The sequence below is a fragment of the Tachyglossus aculeatus genome, chromosome 18 (assembly GCF_015852505.1).
Source record: "Tachyglossus aculeatus isolate mTacAcu1 chromosome 18, mTacAcu1.pri, whole genome shotgun sequence".
Classification (NCBI taxonomy): Eukaryota; Metazoa; Chordata; class Mammalia; order Monotremata; family Tachyglossidae; genus Tachyglossus; species Tachyglossus aculeatus.
In genome coordinates, this window is record NC_052083.1 from 14,628,575 (window position 1) to 14,645,000 (window position 16,426).

At 42.8% G+C, this 16,426-nt stretch overlaps 1 protein-coding gene across 5 annotated transcripts in view; it reads right to left on the minus strand.

Moving 5' to 3' along the window:
* The window catches only part of EZH2 (enhancer of zeste 2 polycomb repressive complex 2 subunit), a 59,904-nt gene that overhangs the window by 9,775 nt on the left and 33,703 nt on the right, over window positions 1–16,426 (minus strand). For 3 of the 5 annotated variants that reach the window (XM_038760478.1, XM_038760475.1, XM_038760476.1), the window contains exons 4-10: window positions 15,488–15,604; window positions 14,377–14,497; window positions 13,680–13,823; window positions 13,164–13,266; window positions 11,679–11,857; window positions 2,557–2,648; window positions 947–1,187 (exon numbers count right to left, since the gene is read on the minus strand). In XM_038760478.1, the coding sequence (XP_038616406.1) occupies window positions 947–1,187; window positions 2,557–2,648; window positions 11,679–11,857; window positions 13,164–13,266; window positions 13,680–13,823; window positions 14,377–14,497; window positions 15,488–15,604 (997 nt within the window). The remainder of the gene's footprint in view (window positions 1–946; window positions 1,188–2,556; window positions 2,649–11,678; window positions 11,858–13,163; window positions 13,267–13,679; window positions 13,824–14,376; window positions 14,498–15,487; window positions 15,605–16,426) is intronic. The other 2 variants (XM_038760479.1, XM_038760477.1) reach the window with 1 other exon arrangement.

Here is a 16,426-nt window from a genome sequence, read left to right on the forward strand (position 1 = left end):
CACCCTCCACTCCTCTGCCGCTAATCTCCTCACAGTGCCTCGTTCTTGCCTGTCCCGCTGTCAACCCCCGGCCCACGTCCTCCCCCTGGCCTGGAATGCCCTCCCACCGAACATCCGCCAAGCTAGCTCTCTTCCTCCCTTCAAAGCCCTACTGAAAGCTCACCTCCTCCAGGAGGACTTCCCAGACTGAGCCCCTTCCTTCCTCTCCCCCTCCCCCCGTCTTGCCTCCTTCCCCTCCCCACAGCACCTGTATATATGTATATATGTTTGTATGTATTTACTACTCTATTTTATATGTACATATTTATTCTATTTAATTTTGTTAATACGTTTTGTTTTGTTCTCTGTCTCCCCCTTCTAGACTGTGAGCCCACTGTTGGGTGGGGACCGTCTCTATATGTTGCCAACTTGTACTTCCCAAGTGCTTAGTACAGTGCTCTGCACACAGTAAGCGCTCAATAAATACGACTGAATGAATGAATGACCCTTAGTCAGGCAATCATTAAATTGAATGCAGTACACCAGGCATGAGAGTTCTAAGAGTGAGCAATTTTCCAATTGTTTTAGCCTCTGGACATAATGGTTGCAAGCTGAAAAATTGGCTTCTTGCAATTTTACCTCCTCTCTTTGCCCCTGCTCCCCCAGGGTCAGTAATATGTCGGAAAGGTCAGCATCTGAAGGAGGAAGCAGTTATCTATGGAGTAGCCCATCGGTCCTGAACAATCATGGCTTGGTTAGCGAAACATAAAAATAGCTACTCTGGGCAGCTGGCACCTTCCTATTAAGGTGGCTGTGATTCTAGCTTCTCACTATGTCGAAAACGTGATCAATCCAACCAGATCACTTCTATTGCAACACTGGTTTGAATCGCCTTGAAACAAAGCAAAACAACGTGGAAAAAAAGCTTTGAAAAGGTCCAAATCACCTAAGCACAACTCTGTCTTACCAGAGGAACTAGAGGTTTCATCTTTCTTCTCCTCCTCTTCTTTATCATTATTCTCCCCGCCGGTTTCAGTTCCAGCTTCCCTGTCGCTGTCCGTGTCCTTTGACTCCAGCACATTAATTGTTGGGGTGCTGGGTCTGCTGGTGTTATTGGGAAGCCGTCCTCTTCGGCGGCCCCCGGGGCGTTTTGGTGGGGTCTTTATCCGTTCGGCAGTCAGGGCAGCTGCAAACTCTTTTGCCCCTTCCTAGAAGAGGAACACAGTGACCATCAAAATTGGGACTTAGTTCTCCTTCCATCTGAGCTGGGATGGAGTGGAGTAAGTTGTCCCCACCCCAGCCAAAAAAAAAAAAAAAACCCAGGAAATTTCCACATGTAACCATAATATTCTAATCATTTCTTTCCCAAATCTATTCATTATGGATATCGTTATTTTCAAAGATTGCACTGGGGGTGGGGGGAGGAGGGCACAAGGTAGCACATTTTCAGCCACACAGTTCGGCATTTGAGAACAAATATTCAAATATTTAAATCTTATTTCAACTTTAACGGGAGAAATGAACACAAAATACAGATAGATGTGAAGTGGTAATTTGATTGTCTTTGCCAAATTGAACACTTTGCTCCAGAAAGACAGACGCTGTTCCTGGCCAATGGTCAGGCTACAAGGCCCCTCCACAGCAGCAGCTGTTTAATGGATTGCAACCACTATCTACTACTATTACCACTACTAGAAGATTCAAGTAATGGCTCATTTCAGTCAGCAGAATGTAATTTTGATCAGAGCCCTAAGAATATGTGTGGGTTTTTTTTAATGCCGTAGACTTCTTGCAACTCCCAAGCAACCAGCCATTTTACTAGCAGTCGTTTTTCTAGATGGCCCTCCTCTAGGAAAAGGCTCATTCATTCTCAAAGGAAAGAGGATTACTACTTAAATCACATAAGGCTTTCCTGGCCCAAGTGCACACAGTTTACCATTTGGGGTCACGGGGTAATGAGCCCAGTAAGACCATAACTAATTTGTCTGAACCTGATTCCTGGCCTCAATATGCTGCCATTGCCTCAAAAGCAATATTATTCAAATGGCCCTGAAAATCAAATAAAAGGCTAACATGAAACAAATTAAGGTCTCATAGAGGGGGACTGGCAAGGAAGCGTTACCTTTCAAAAACCCCTATCTTCTTACATATTGGTACACTCCTCAAGCCAGGGGTCTATCTAACTCAGAATTTCTGGCCCCAAAGGGGTAGCGCGAGCTAAAATGGAATAGGGTCAGGAGCAGGGCCGAGAACCAAGCCAGGGCAAGGAGCTGGGAATGAGCTGTTGGAGTGCTGTGGTTTTTCAGCCTTTGTGTCCCTTCCAGCTGCCACCTTGAAATGCTTTTGAACAATAATAACTGTGGCATTTGTTAAGCACTTACAATGTGTCAGGCACTGTACTAACCAACGGGGGTACATACAAAATTATATTGGGTCCCACACGAGGCTCATGGTCAAAGCAGGCGGGAGCACAGGTAATGAATCCCCCCCTAAGAGATCCCTGTAAGGGAGCAGGTGTGGCAGATACCAATCAAGCCGACCTCCCATAACTCCAGGACATAAAAGTGCGGGTCTTACCAGATGCTGGTAACAGTGTGGTCCACAAGGCTTGTTATCTAGTGCTGTTTCTGTGTTCTTCCGCTTATAAGTGTTGGGCGTGGCATGGAATGCTGTGAATGAGATAAAGTTATACGCTGTCCAGACCGTATCTTTGGAATACAAAGCCCATTCCTGTGACTATTCAACCCTGTCATTATAAGTCGAGTTTGGGGATTAAGGAGTAGACTGTGCTAACGCTCTGTTCAACAATCAGGAATCCCCTCCCTCTTGGCAGGAACTGGTTAAAGTGATGGGGTGGGTTATTTTTCCTATCAGTTGTATCGTCACGTACTTATGTGCCCAGAGCACTGATCTAAGGCTGCTGATCTACACAGTTTATTAAATGAGTTAAGACGGATAAATTGAGAAATCAAAAAGGGAAAAAAATCCTGATTCTCGCCACAGAAACGGTTGCTATATTAGAAGCTTTAGCAGCCATATACACAAACTATTGGAGACACCAGCTGCTTCTTCCAAAAGGATTGGAAGACATCCTTCAATGTGAACAAGAACAACAATAGAACTTGTTGCTCTCTAAAAGACAATATTTGAGGTAGAAAGGCTCTTCAGGATTGGTCCTGGAGGTCTCTCAAATCAAACAGTTCTTAGTCACATGAAATTACGAGGGCCGCTGGGTCCCATCGATAAGCCTTCCATGAGTCTGAAAGAGCAGGTAATAAAGGCAGATGGCAACCAAGAACGTTTTTTTCCTCAAAACAAAACAAAAAACAGTCCCAGCACTGCCCAAATATCAAGCCCCATCTGGCTCTGAAATGGAGCAAGGAGGAAGAAGTGAGAAGCAGAGTGGCCTACTGGATAGTGCATGGGCCTTGGGAGTCAGAAGGACCTGGGTCCTAATCCCAGCTCTGCCAACTGTCTGCTGTGTGACCTTGGGCTGTGTGCCCCTGTTACCTCGCCTGTAAAATGGGGATCACGACTGTAAGCCCATATGGGACAAGGACTGTGACCAAACTAATTATCTTTTTAGTTATCCCAGTGCTTCAAACAGTGCCTGGCACATAGTAAGCACTTACCAAATACCACCCCACCCCAAAAACAACGGAGAAGAAGAGTAGTAAGGTTTCTCAATAGTGATGTACATTAGAGCTTTTTCTGTTGTTAGTTGCTAAGCACTTACTGTGTGCCACACACTGCACTAAGTCAGGTTGAAGACCCTCCGTCCTATATGGGGCTCACCGTCTAAATCAGAGGGAAGATGCGCCAATCCCCGTTTTAGAAATAACTAAGGCACAGAGAAGTTAAGTGACTTGCCCAAGGTCACACAGCAACTAAGCAACAGAGCCAATACTAGAACCCAGCTCTGCTGACTCTCAGGCCCACATTCCACTTCCCATAATCTCTGAATTGAATATTACATCTTGGGTGAACCTAGATGCTTGACAGTGGGCTTTCTCCTAAACCCACCTAAAAGTTTTTGCTGCACAACGAAAAGAACAAGATAGTGGGGAGAGGAACAACCCATTATAATTCCATCTAACTAGAGCTAAAGGATCTAGTAATCGTGAATACATGGAACCTCCAGCACCTTTACATAAACCCTAATCCTTTACAGAAAGCCATAATGTAATTAATGCAATCCACCATAATCAAGTTCTCAAAACACCTCTTGCCTTCTGAGGAGGAGACGGAAACTCCTCTCCTTCCCCTGTGGTCCTTGTGAGGGGATGTTATTTTAGTTAGCGAGTAACTGGTAAACACTCTTTGTCTTCACTTCTTCAGCAATGGCTTTCTGAGGGTGATGGGCTTCAAAGTAATCTTGGAAGGAGGAGAGTGAATTACAGCAAATATGCAGTAATTTCACCTTTGAAATGGCACCCCTGAAGAGTGAATGGAAGAGGGGGAGAAAAGAGCACTGGTGAAAGCAGGGGGAGGGTGATGATGGAAGGCATTAAATTATGGAAGAATAATATGAAGCCCATTCAGCAGGCAGGGAATTTTTTAGGTTTTTTTTATTTTTTTTTTTTTTTTGGAGGGACTGGAGGTGGGAGGAAACGGATAATTACAAGAAAATCAGTGGAAGGGAGCCCTTTCTGGGATCAGCCTGTTAATCTCATTGGGAGAGAGGAGTTGGAGGTCGGGGGGACAGTGACAAGATCGACTACGGCAATGGTAAGAAGTGAGATAAATATATGAATTGGGCATAGGGAATAGAAGGGCAGTGAGAAATCTTGGAGATGCTTTGAAGTAATAAGTGATGAGATTCAGTGGAAATCTGAAAGCCTATACATACACACCTTGGTTTGGGCGCAATTTATGCCAAGAAAGGTTTATTTTTTCAAAGTACGTGACTGCAGGAAATTGCCCCAATTACCTGTCACACAGATTTCTTTTCATGTGTTTGCTTTACAGATTGCTAATTTCAGGTACTCAGAATTATTCATTTAACAAGGATATAAGACTCATTTAAATGCATACTGAGAAAAATGAAGAACTCGATGAAATTGAAAATCCAGGAACAGGAGAAAGGTGAAATGAATTTGCTTCCCTTATTGAAAAGAAGTGTGGTGGGTACAACATTTGAATTGTGGAGCAGGCAAGAATGTTACCCCAGTGATTTTGAATGAAAAAAAAAAAAAACCAGAAGAAACTAAATTACCTTCAAGTCTCTGAGACTGTTGCATATCAAAATAAGATTGATGCCACCTGACTAATTTAGAACTAAATTTAGAATTAAATTGGTACAACTAGGTGGGGATTATTTGCAGTTATTTAGCATTCAGAAGGTAAAGATCGCATCACTAACAAGGGATTACATTTTAATTGGATCCGGGCTAAAGCTGGGTAGAGCCTTAATTTGTTACAAGACTTGCCAATACCCAAAATGCTAAGAAAAAAGCATAAGTGTTATCTGTTTTAGATATCAGCTGGGGAAAGAAGATTTACTATGACTTTTATGATTCTAAAGCTTTCTCCTTCTAAGGGATTACAGTGAGAAGAAATTTACGTGTTCAGATGTATCTAAAATAAGATGCTGCTCTTTAAATTCAAACCAATAGTGACTGGGGTATTTTGTTATTAGACTTGAATTGCGAGAAGTACATTCACTGGATCTGAAAAACGAGCTTTTTCTAAGCACTTTTCTATCTTCTAAGTATGAGGAACAAATAGGTCTCAAGCCAGAGCCTCTTTGGAGGTGACTCCGCCAGTTCGGGCCAGAACTAGAGGTCATGAGTTCAAGAAGCATGATTGAGAGGCTGTTAATCCCCACTCCTTGAACAGCGAAAGCAGCCCCTTGGCCTAAACTCAGCTCACGTACAGAGATTTCTTTGCTATCCCTGTCTAAATCTAGTCCTGCTAAATTGGCTGAATGGGACCTTCTTTCTCCCCTCCTCCTGTTCATGGTCCAGTGGAAACACCTTGCTTTCTGTCTTCTCATTATTCAATGGCGGGGGCGTGGTGGAAATCGCTCTTTCTGCTTATGCTCTATCTCTGCCCTGTTGCCACTCTTGGCTTGATTCCCCCCTCAGGTCAACCCACAAAGATGGAGGCCACTCCTTTCGCAGCCAGACGCACCTGTGGGGAAATCCGGCTGCTGAAGTGGAAACCCCCAGCTCCCCCAGGAGTTCCAGCCCCCGGCCCAGCAGCACTGACATCCCCACCAGGTCGGCGGAGTGAGCACCACATGCAGCTGGTGATCCCAGGGTCCTGTTCTGGGAGTCAATTCCCTAAGGATGGCGGGGGGGAGATGGTGGAGGGGGAGAGGGAGCAAGATCTATGGAAGCAAAGGCAGGGCCCAAGTGTCCCACCACTGTGGGCTCCAGCTGCCCGTCTCTGGCAGCAGCCAGAACCCTGCAACTCTCCACCTCCTTTGGGGCCCCAGATATCTCTGCTAATAAAGTCAAGTTTATAAAGAGAAATTAATAATAATTCAGAAATATCCCCCTTTAAAAAAAAAAATTCCAAAGAGTAACAGTCTAAAATTTGTGTTTTATTTTACCTAGGATCGGGGGAGGAAATTTATTTGGAGTCCCAACTGTGTTCTAAAAATATAGAGTTAATGTGTTTTTCAACCAGAAATTACTCCACAAATCAGGTGATCCCAATATTCAACTGAAAAGTGGCGTGCCCCAACCTGTCAGACTCGGGTGCGGACTATCCTAAAGAAGGTCCAGAAGCAGGACCAAACACTGACACGAGAACCTCCCTCTTGCCCCACATCCGACGAGCGGACGTATCATGGGGCCGATCTAGGCTGTTCCTTTCACATACATGACGACTGCATACATACACCCCTCACCTGTCACAGACTGCTCTCTGTGCTGATCACCATCAGAAATTTGATTTAAGACCTGTTTTTCCACAATGAGGACTCGGGCCAGCCGGCAACAGAAATACATAAATTTGCAATGTGGCTCCTTCCAGGAGTGAAAGTAATTGCCTTGCGAGTATACTACACCTCATCTCAAAAAAATCCAGCCTCACAAATGACCTAATTGCAGCTCATGTTACACTTTGGAAAGGGCTGGAGAGTGTGACTAGAACTCAACAGGAGGACTAATGAGAGATAATATTAAGATTTGCCCACTTCTAACTCCAAAAAGGGAACATGCCATTTGTAAACTCATCCTCTAAACTGTAAGCTCGATGTGGGTGGGGAACGTGTCCACTAACTCGGTTACGGTGTACTCTCCCAAGTAATTAGGACAGTGCTCTGCACACAGTAAATGCTCCATAAATACTGTTCATTGACGGAGCTTTTCAACACATAATGTGCCTGCAGTAGCTAGATGAAGAACGGCTGACACTGCCCATATACATTTCTAAATTACATAAAAGTTGCAATCTGTAACCCCAGCTGCTCCCTTTGCATCGTTTTAGATGTTATCATGCTGCTGATGGCTGGGAAATTGTAAATCTGGAGCAAGAAGAAACGCCAGAACTGTGCTGCCCCCAAAGATCCTGAAATTTTTTCATGAGTAAATCGCTGCTCAATAGCAGAGGTTTCAAATATAATGAAGACACTACTTTTACATATCTAATCAAAGTCTGTCTATGACACAGATCAACATATACCTGTTCCATAAAACCAACTCTTGGTTATCTGGACTGGCAACCAATTCACCACAGAAAATCATGACAAGGGGCCATGACTTCAGCTTTGTCAATCAGTTGGATTTGTGAGTGCCGCAACGTTGGTGAATCAAATTAGTAACAGGAGTTACCTGCTTATTTTAAGTTCTACATCAATAATAGAAATTGAACAACTACTTGACTACCCCAAGGGTACCAATGTCAACGTTCAAGATCAGGGTTAGACGGCGTCTTCAGAACAGGCCAGGGAAATTTCCAGAATGGTTGACTTAGATTGAGGGGCCGGCCAACAAGGAGAAGGGAGCTTCGAAGGGCAGGGCTACAAGGCGGCAGGATATGCTTTTCTCCCACTCATCACCCACACTCTATCCCAGCCCCGCTCCCCATTCTTTGCTACTAAACCAAACCTGCGGTTACCACTGGCCCTTTGAAAGTGGAGCTGCAGGGGCCGGGGAAGCTGAGCAGGAGACTCAGGCTGACTCTGGACCAGGAAGCGGCCCCGGGAAACCAAATGCAAGCTCAGGTTTGGTATCTCTTCACTTATGCCAACATTTTGGAGTCAGAACTGGATCTACACCCTTCAAGGCTGCTGAGTGAGGGAGCCAAGGGGCCACCAAACAAGGATGCAATGAAGAGGGGGAGGGCAGGTGGCCAAAGAGGAGGAGAAGAGGGCTGCCCAGACTGGTCTGACTTTGGGGCCCCGGAAATCAGGATCCACCAGTCAAAAAGCGGCCGGGGTACGGTGTTAGGAGCAGGGGTAAAGCCAAAGGGAGGACTCAACTGCAATCACTCTAAGAAGAAGTGATTTCCAGAAAAGCTGATGTGGAACAGCGCAGTGCTCTGCTTATAGGACACATTTAATATTATTGCTACTGACTCTGTGGAGAGGTTCACGCCATGAGTTCCACAATCTACTCCAAAATGCTCCATTTCTGCTAAAAGCATGGTTTCTAGTAATTCACAAAAACTCTGCTGGTATTAACTGACTCACTTCATGGTCCATTTAGGGATGATACGTAAACAATTACCTTCCAAGTTTAAAGATCATCAAGTTACGGTTCGCTCATTAGACAACTGTAACTTAGCAGTGTGACAGTCCTTCAGGCTAATTTCTCACATCGAGGTAGGGGGGAAATCCCTCAGAAACTTGCTGGAACAAGCAGAAACGCATTCCTAAGGATGCCAGTCTCCCAAGCAAAAGCTAATCGGTCTGTGCCAGCATTTAGCTAGTGGCTCCACCTGGAACACAGCCAATCGAAAAAGGGGACTGGTAAAAGAGGAGGGGGCTAATTAACCGGCATGATGTGGGGGAAGCCCTGGGCCTCTTTAGGTTAGAGTGAAGAAATCATCATCATCAATGGTATTTACCAAGCACTTGCTATGTTCACAGCACTGCACTAAGCGCTTGGGAGAGTACAATACCACAGAGTTGGTAGCCACATTTCACGTGGATTGAGAGCAGTTTCACCCCGGCCTCCAAAAATCCCAAAGGATGGAACGTGGACAGGGTGGATCGGAAACCTGGGATTCCCCAAGAGGCTGAGGGAAATGGACCAGGGGAACATGTGCACCAAGGATGTTTGCAGAAAAGCTAGAAGGGTCCTGCCTGGGGACAGAGGGAAGTGTATTACAGAGAAGGAAAAGGTGCTGTTGGATCTCAGAGTTCTTTTATATCTATTATCTTAATTGACTAGTTAAAAGCAAGTGCTAAATAAATACTACACACTGACTGATTTCTATTAATCTACTAAAACCCTGTTGGAATTCAAACCTCCATGTTAGCATTTGGAAGGGGGGCTCGAGTGGCCCCTAGGTGCCGAGGGACATGTTGGACGGAGAAGAAGGCAAGAGGGTGGCTGGACCCTGAATGACTCCCTTTCAGTTTGGGGGCATTTATCTGAGAACAAAGGGGAGGCAAGGGGATTGGCAATAGTCTAAGGAGGGGGATTTTCTAAGTTGCAGGCCCCCAATTTTCACCCATTCCTGGAAGGGGAAAATCGGAGGACTTTAGGACCTTGAAATGTCATCGGGCGTCCAAGCCCTCATACGGTGGTTCCAGAAGTTATTTTTGCTGGGAGGAGGGTAGAAGAGATCCCAGTCTGCCACAATCAGCCCCAACACTACCAGGCAACAAAATGCTCATCAATCAATAACCACAAGTGCAGACATGACTGACTGGCTAGTGCAAGAATCCAAACAGTGAATCCAATCCCTGCAGTCACCAGGCTATAGTAGCAAAACACAACATTTATGTATTCGTCTTTTGCATAACAAAAATGAAGGAGAAAGTCATAGTGAAGTCTTGCTTCAAATACATGTTGTCATTCCCCTTTAACAATCCCTCTGCAAATCCACTCCTTGATCACTCTCCATTTCCCATTATTCCATCTCTACCAAACTTGCTTACTCTTCCCACAACAGATGGTCCTCAGAATAATGAGCCCACTCTGGTGCCTGAAATGTATATCCGCTTTTGGGTGCTGGTTTTGGTTTTTTTTTAAATCTCTGAGCACCCGTAGTTTGACTCTTTGTGGAACTCAACTGCTGATTTCAATGTCATTAGTACTTTATGTTTAGTGACTGTTTCAATGCAAGCCTCAAAATGAGAAGCCGGATCCAAGTCAGCTATTAAAGAAAAGCCGCTATTCTCCTGAGGACAGTGTGCCAAGGAGGTCACGTTTCCGCCCCAAAAAGTACCTCAAATTCTCAGCCTGTCTTCTAGCCGCAGCAACAGAGTCCATGGAAGTTGCTGCAAAACCACCAGAAATATTCCAGAGCCACGTGGCAAAAGCTTTCCTAAAGTCCAAGAGTCTACAGATCTCACCACTAAGTGATATTTCTACTTTAAACTATGGCCCTGGCCATTTCACTGCCATCCCAACCACAAAGCTGCCTGGACTGTGGCTTAAATGGTGTCACCCCAACTCTGCCTGCGACTGGGGCAGTGGGCCGGAGATGTTGCAAACTATAGGGAAACAAAGCACTGCAAGCAAAAGGGATGGGTAAAAAAAAAAAAAAAAACCGGTATTCGATTCAAGAGTTCTACTTTGACCAACTCGACTCTGTCCCCTCAGTTGAGTGAGAACCAAAACCAGACAGAACATTTTGCCTGCTTCACTATACAAATTTTTGACTAACTGAAAGATTCTATCTGATCCAATTAAAGCTTTTTTCAAAAATGAAAAACAATTTTGGTTCCCTGAGGGACTTTAAAACTTCAAAGGGATATGTGGGTTTCGAATACTTTGCTTCACAAAGACCAAAAACTAATTCATTGCTTTTTCGTTGTAGTGTGACCACATAGCCAGTACACTGGAAGCTAATAATAATTATGGTATTTGTTAAGTGTGCCAGGCACTGTATTAAGCGCTGAGGTACATACAAGTGTGAGCCCACTGTTGGGTAGGGACTGTCTCTATATGTTGCCAACTTGTACTTCCCAAGCGCTTAGTACAGTGCTCTGCACACAGTAAGTGCTCAATAAATACGATTGATTGATTGATTGATCAGATTGGACTCGGTCCCAGTCCCACATGGGGTTCAGTCTCAATCCCCATTTTACAGATGAGGTAACTGAGGCACAGAAGTGAAAAGACTTGCCCAAAGTCACACAGCAGACAAATGGCAGAACTGAGATCCCCAAAATGCAGGTCTAGATGACAGTGAACTAAAATCTCAAGATGACTTTCCCAGCTCTAGATATTTGTGAACCTTCTCGAGAAAGGAAACGATTTACACTACCAACCCCACAGAACTCATTATTATTTCTTTTCCCAGTCAATGTGAAACAAAGAAAACTCCAAATCAGGTAGATTGCTTTTAAGGGCCATGAGTACAAAATGAACACTCTGCAACAGTGTTCTTTGTTAATTCTGAACATGACTGGGAAAATGAAGCACAAATAATCAACCATGGGATTTCTTGTCGTAATGGGAGATTGAGCATGTGACATTTTCAAAGAACATTTGCATTTTTTCTAACTATGTATCATCCCCAAGGCAACTTTACAGTATAAGGGTTCAAAACAAAGGAAGTAAAGAGAAACGTACAATAATTGCACTTACGATGTAAGAAGCAGTCATATTTAAAGCAGCGCCTGCAGAAAAGGGTGTGAAACGAATGCAGGCTTTGCTCCCTCTGTACAGATTTAGCATTTGGTCCATCTATGTTTGGTGTACACTCAGGGGGAAGTGCTCCGGGGAGTTGCTGCTCGGTTAGTTCTTTGTATCTTGAACAAACACAAAAAATATTCCGCGTAAACGTAAAAATCACTTTTGGAAAAGGTAAAGTCTTAAAATAAGTCTTCCTTGCTGGCAAAATCATAATTATAATTATTTATTCAATACTGAACTTGGTAAAACCCTGAGACAGAAGTTCCTTTAGAGACAATAATGCTGTCATTTAAATGTCCATAGCTCTTGATGTAAATATTCTGTGATGTAGATCACCGAGTCAGTTATGTCATGCCAATTAATATTTCACCTACATACGATACAAATATTCAGAGGAAAGGTATTTTCCTCCAAACAGCTCTCATAAAAAGTTATTACCATATATTTTGTTTTTACTATAAAGGCATCACTAATTCTCACAGCACGTCAGGTCTTCAGCAGTTTGGCTTTCCCAACCAATAAGTATGAGTTTCAGCTGATGCCTGGACAACCTTTTGTCCCATGGGGCAGAAATTCTGGTCCTCCCAGTCATGGACCGAGTAAATCAGAGTAATATCCCTGAAAATCAGCCTCTCTAATAGCTGACAGAAGAGGACTTCTGTTCAAACTCACCTCCCAAGCCCTGGGAGCAACGCAGGAGGTCCCACCGGGGCAGCACCAAGCAGGTCACCATTTCACAGTTACAGTTCAGGGAGAGGGATTGAGGGGTAGGGGAATTGGGGAGAGGTCTAAATATCAGAACCAACTGCCATGTTATTTACCTCATTCTCTAGACGGAGCCCAAAGTGGTACTAGACTCCAAAACCAAATCAAAACCTCCCAACCTGAGGGCACTAAATACCTGCTTGCCCACGGCTACCAACCTGGGCAATTGTGGCTAACACTCACTCGGAACTGGAACTGGTTTGCCTCCCTGGATGACGACCAGCTTCAGCCCACCCTAAAACCCGCTCTGGCCAGATGGTCCTTCTTAAGTATTACCCACTACTCCTGTGGAAGCCATCGGCAGGTGCATCTCTCCAGCATGGAAGCCTTTCACACGAGCACACGAAAGCACCTTTCTTCAGCTGTGGGCTCGGGCGAAATGTCCTCACCAGAAAAGCCCTCGGTGGTGGTGATGCACACTGTTTTCCAGAGAAAAGGTACTCTGGGAAAAATGACATTCATTTGCATTCTCCATCCTCCTTTGACTGTGAGCCCCATGTGGAACTGGGGCCTTGTATGATCTGATTGGATGGAATCTACCCACCCGAGTAGCTTAACCCAGTGCTCGGCGCGCAAGAAGTGCTTAACAAATATCAACTTTAATATTACTAGTAGTGTTACTAGGCAGGGTGACACAGCCAAACAACCAGATCTTACTTTTCCTTTAATTCTTCCGCTGTGCCCTTGTCAGGAAACATTGAGGAAATGGCTTCAAAAATCTTATCAGAAGGAAACTTCCGGGGTGGGTGGCTCTCTTTATCTAGACAGGGAAGGACATGAAAGAGAAAATAAATTGTGGGCAGTCCTTCTTCGCTGTATATATTACCTTCTCACTATACTAAAACTGAGACAAAAGAAAAATTATTCACCGGTGGCTAGATTCATTATTTCCTCTTATTTTTGAAATAATTTACATTTTCCAATGATGCACTTCAGCTATGTGCATGCACAAGAACCAGAAAATTCATGGGAAGGCTTTTCTGCTTACCAGAAAATTGAGTTTGTTGAACTCTTCTGCACTAAGTTGGAGCTGATGACATAGGTTCCTCAGCCAATTAGTGAAGATGAGTATTAACTTCAAGGTGGCATATAACAAGAAACAACTATTTTAACACTTATTTGCAATTATGTTGCATTAGTAAACATCTTTAAGAATCTACCGAACAAACATACCATCTCTTTTGTCCTCCTGATCTTTTTGCTTTTCATCTCGCTCATCAGGATCATCTCCTTCATCATCATCATCATCCTCATCGCTGTATTGGCCAAGAGCATTTACCAGCTCCACAAAAATCTCGTCATTGATAAACCCACATTCTGAAATTCACCACGGTCAAAATCAGAAATAAACAGGAAAAGTGGAAATCCACATTTATTTCAGCTAAATAGCTTGTGCATCATTTAGTCCTTGAAAAGGCAGGGGAAAGAAATGTATTTGAAGGTAGTAAAGGAAAAGGTTACGGTCATTTGCTACACAGACTTCGAATATGCTCTATTTAACTTATGTATTGCTGGCTTTTCAAACTATCTGATCATTACTTATGTGAAAGTTATAAGTCTTCTGAGAAAGAGGAGGAAAAAAAATCCTAACTTTTATCTACAGGTATAAAGACGATATGTGAATGTTAAGTAATAACAAGCACTAGGCATTGCAAGTGAATAACAAAACTAGGATTTGGAACTGAACTTCAATATTAGGTACTCCAAATCACTCTAAACCTACTGACTTCTGTTTCTCCCTTTTGATTTCCCAACTTATTTACTATCCCTCTGTCCCATTTTTTCTGAAGGTAAATCCAAAAATTAAATGACATTCACCAACTGTTTGCCAAAGTAGAAAAATCACTGCCAAATGAGCTAGATGATATACCTCTATCTCCATGCACTTTTCCATCATAATTTTTGATTAGTTCTTCAATGAATGTTCCATCTTGATCAAGGACCTCATCCCCCATATAAGGAATGTTATGTAAAACAGTCTCATCTTCCACCTAGAAACAAGGACATTTAGAAAACAGATTTAACTTCACCGATCGGCACACAAAACCTCCATGTCATTCATTTCAGCAATCTCATCCCTATATATTTACGCTAATATCCTGTCCTTTCTGCGCCCATTCGTAAATACTTTAAGTCAGCCTGTCTCCCCCATTACATCGTAAGCCCCTAGATGGCAAGAATGATGACTTTTGCTTTTGGCTTGTTCTCCCAAGGGTTTAGTGTAATGGACTCTGTACAGAGGAGGCACTCAAGTACAAAGTTTACATTTATGTTCCCTTTTTATCAGTCTAACATAGCTTGTGGTTAATAAAATCGCCAGACAAACAGGTTCAGTATGGGAAAGACAAAACTGTAACAACTTCTTAATACAGACTGCAAGTTCATTTCATCATCATCATCATCAATCATATTTATTGAGCGCTTACTGTGTGCAGAGCACTGTACTAAGCGCTTGGGAAGTACAAATTGGCAACATATAGAGACAGTCCCTACCCAACAGTGGGCTCACAGTCTAAAATGGGGAGACAAAACCAAACATACTAACAAAATAAAATAAATTTGTGGGCAGGACAAGTTTCTACCAACTCCACTGTATCGTACTCTCCGAAGCTCTTAGTATGAGCCTCTGCACACTGTAAGCACCCAAAAAGTACCATTGTTGATGATGATGATGACAATGATGACAGACTGTCACCCCATTGGGGCAACTGTAACAGTTTTCTAGACCGTAAGACTAGGCTGTTTTCTTAACCTTAGAGAACATAAAAAAAACCCTTCAACCAATGTGACAACCAGAAAGCAGGAAATTAGAAAAAATAATTGTGCTGATCTGAAAGGAATTTAAGGGATATTGTTCAGGTTAGTAAAGTAAAAATCATTTCTTGGTCCCATTATCCCCGGGAGCTTTCTGATGAAACAAAACTCAATATACTTTCACAAAGTACTTTACATTTTAAATGAAGGAGACAACATTTACATACCATAAAATTCTGCTGTAAAGGAGACCAAGAATACATTATGGGCACTGAAGCAACAGCATTTAAGGTCTTTAAAGGTATAACTTGTTTTGGAAAATCCAAGTCACTGGTCACAGAACACTAAAACAAAAAGATGAAAAGGTGAGTTACACTCTCTTGTAAGGAAAACTAGTGAAAACTGCAATAAAAACAGCTTTCATAAAATCCATAGATTTAAAAATGAATAATATCAAGTTAAGCCATTTTGAAAACCAAGTTGCTCTATTTTGGTCTCTAACACTTTCTTAAAACAAGTATTTTAAAATATCACATTAAACCTACCTTACAGTTTAAAAAGGTTTTATGGGAAAGGATAAGCATTTTCCACACTAGAGTCATAAGAATCACAATATAATTGCACATCAATAACCTAAAATTTATATATTATCAGTTTCTAACAAAAGACAACACCCTGTTCATAATAAAATCAACTTTACATCCTGCTCAAGGCCTAATACGCCTGGACTTGAGAGTTAATCTGCATGGCTGAGTGCACCTTATAAGCTGTTTGCACTTTTCTCAATGAGACCAAGAAAATTGGACAAAATAATTTCACTATTCTTTTTGCTAAAAGGCACTCTGTGCTGGTATATTCTTATTTTCCAAGATAATCTACAGCTAGGTGGTAAACATTACCAAACTGATTCAAAGTTAAACTCGGTGAAACAAAAGCAAAGCCCCCTTTTTCAATGCATATAAAATGGGTCATAATTCGATTCTGTAGCAGTAATATTTATTGAGTACCCACTTGATTCCCAGTAGTAGGTGCTTGGGAATTACAGGATAAAGAAGCTTTAAAATGCAAACGAAAATCTCAGCTTGTTACTATCATAGCATCTCCTCTTCTGTTTTAGAAGCTTTCTTTCAATTCACTCATTCAATTATATTTATTGAGCACTTACT